Source organism: Penaeus chinensis, chromosome 16 (assembly GCF_019202785.1).
Source record: "Penaeus chinensis breed Huanghai No. 1 chromosome 16, ASM1920278v2, whole genome shotgun sequence".
Taxonomy (NCBI): Eukaryota; Metazoa; Arthropoda; class Malacostraca; order Decapoda; family Penaeidae; genus Penaeus; species Penaeus chinensis.
The window spans coordinates 17,678,299-17,680,798 of record NC_061834.1 but is presented as its reverse complement, the minus strand read 5'-3'; the positions used below and the strand labels follow the sequence as shown (position 1 = coordinate 17,680,798).

At 50.7% G+C, this 2,500-nt stretch overlaps 1 protein-coding gene across 3 annotated transcripts in view; it reads right to left on the bottom strand.

Moving 5' to 3' along the window:
* The window catches only part of LOC125033542 (protein madd-4-like), a 55,434-nt gene that overhangs the window by 31,949 nt on the left and 20,985 nt on the right, over positions 1-2,500 (bottom strand). For all 3 annotated transcript variants that reach the window (XM_047625125.1, XM_047625127.1, XM_047625126.1), the window contains exons 5-7: positions 1,977-2,175; positions 1,632-1,812; positions 1,377-1,485 (exon numbers count right to left, since the gene is read on the bottom strand). In XM_047625125.1, coding sequence (XP_047481081.1) covers positions 1,377-1,485; positions 1,632-1,812; positions 1,977-2,175 — 489 coding nt within the window. The remainder of the gene's footprint in view (positions 1-1,376; positions 1,486-1,631; positions 1,813-1,976; positions 2,176-2,500) is intronic.

Genomic DNA, 2,500 nt, shown 5'->3' with positions numbered 1-2,500 from the left:
ATCGAGGAGACGGGAGGGAGGAAGGGACAAGCGAAGAAAACTGGAAGGAGAGAAAATAGTTTGGTCGGACGAGAGAGTGGAAGAGAGAGAGAGAGAGAGAGAGAGAGAGAGAGAGAGAGAGAGAGAGAGAGAGAGAGAGAGAGAGAGTGAGTGAGAGAGAGAGAGAGAGAGAGAGAGAGAGAGAGAGAGAGAGAGAGAGAGAGAGAGAGAGAGAGAGAGTGAGTGAGTGAGTGAGTGAGTGAGTGAGTGAGTGAGAGAGAGAGAGAGAGAGAGAAAGAGAGAGAGAGAAAGAGAGAGAGAGAGAGAGAGAGAGAGAGAGAGAGAGAGAGAGAGAGAGAGAGAGAGAGAGAGAGAGAGAGAGAGAGAGAGAGAGAGAGAGAGGAGAAAAGATGCATGGAATATAACACAGTCTCAGGAATGGAAAGGCAAGAAACTATAGCTGGCAGGAAGGAAGAGGGCTCGCGCGCGGGGTCTTGCACCGGCAGGAGGCGACAAACATCGAATGATTTTTGGAGACAACTAGCCTCCGCCGCGACCGTTTCCCTTCTTCCCTCGAAGGAAAGGAGAGAGGAGGAGGAAGGAGGGGAAGAGAGGAGGCGGGCAAGGCGAGGGAGAGGGGGGCGATAATGGGAATTTGTTGGGGTTATACCTTTGCTCGAGAACGCCAAGTTTCCGGGAGCCGCAGTGTGCAAGCGGGCCAACGAGGGGATGTCGCGCACGAAACCTACGTTACTGGCCGGCGCGAGGCAGTTTCTCAACTACTGCGTCACCATCCCGACTGTCACGCTCGAGAGTGCCACCGGTCTTGGCTCTGAGTGCCACGGGTCCGTTGTGTAGGTCCGCGTGCTGTGGTCCTTTCGTTTAGGTCATGATCTTGTCTCCTAGTTCTGAGTGTCGTGTTCTGATTATCAGTGTCGTGGTGCCTTCTCCCTCGTAGTGTGGCATGCTCCTGTCTTAAGTTGTTTTTTTTCTAATTGTCATGAACCCTTTCCCTGGTTCTGAGTGGCGAAGCTTTCTTCGGTCTCTGAGTGCCGTGACCCTATTTTCTGGCTGACACGGCACAGTTTCCTGGTCTTCCTGCTTCAGTTACAAATTTCTGACGATATTACCGACTTGGCACCAGTTGGGAGGCCAGAAATGTTAACTACATGGTGGACACACATCTCTTTATCTTGCAGCACTTGACCCCATTACATTTTCCTATTAAAAATGACTGAATTTGTGACTGTCACTTCCACAGAAAACATTTTTTCTCGCTGGAACCAAAAATCTAGTAAAGATCCATACATAAAGAATTGGATAATCGCGCATTGCTCGTGTAGGAATATTCATATACACAAACCGACACACGAAGTTGTTGAGCATGAAGTACTCACGTGGGCTCGGCGGGCACCTGCTGGTCGGCCGTGAGAGCTTGCGGGCGGGGCATCAGGGGGGCCACGCCTTCCTCGCTCGCCAGGTCCTGCTCTTCCGTCCACCAGGCGGCTGAAAAGGAGTAGAAGCCAGCTGATGATACTATTTATGACGGCACTTATGAATTTCGTATTTTCGCTTCATTCATTCCATAAAGAAAATGTCTTAACCTTTTTTCACTTAATTATAAATATTGATGGCAATGTCCGGTTACTTACGTGTATAAGGTTGGTGCCTAGGGTGTGCAAGGGTGGTGGGCGGAGGGCAAGTTATGCCGGTTCGACAGGAGCGAGTGTTTGATGGGCGGTGGGCGGGATCGCAGTGTCGCGAGGAACGGCCACGGGCGTCCCTGCAGAGCACTACCCTCGTTTGCACTCCGTCGCCACATGTAGCCGAGCACTGGAGGTGGATGAATATTCTTAAGATACTTCAGCGTGTAAAAGTACATTTCTCACTGAATAAAAATTCTGAAAACATCCTTTTTTCATCTCATTCTCCCTAAAGATTCTTAGGGTAAAATACCCAGCGTTTTAAAATTCTAACTGTATAGCATAATGACGTACCTGCGACCATATGCCGTCGTACCAGCGCGGGCAGTCGTGGGTGTTGCAGGGCTGCCGGTGCGGGGGGCGGGGCGAGGTGCAGTAGTGGTCGGCGACCCGGACCACCGAGGTGTTGCGGGGCTCGGCACAGTACACCTCGCGGAGCTGGTATCCCGAGCCGCAAGACACGGAGCAGGAGCCCCACTCGCCCGTCTGCCAGCTGACGAGGGAGAAAGATGCGCTGTTGAAATGGGTGTTTAGATATCGGGTTTCTTAATAGATACAACCTTGCCTTTTCCATCTCTCTCTCTCTCTCTCTCTCTCTCTCTCTCTCTCTCTCTCTCTCTCTCTCTCTCTCTCTCTCTCTCTCTCTCTCTCTCTCTTAATTATCCTTTTCTTCTTAATTTTCCGGTTCTTCTTACTGTGCTTTTTCTTCTTAAAGTTCATTTTCTTTTTAATGTTCCTTTTCCTATCCCTCTCTCTGCCGATCTCCCTTTCCCTCTTACGATGTCGAGATACTGGACCGCGGTCGTGGCAGGGTGAGT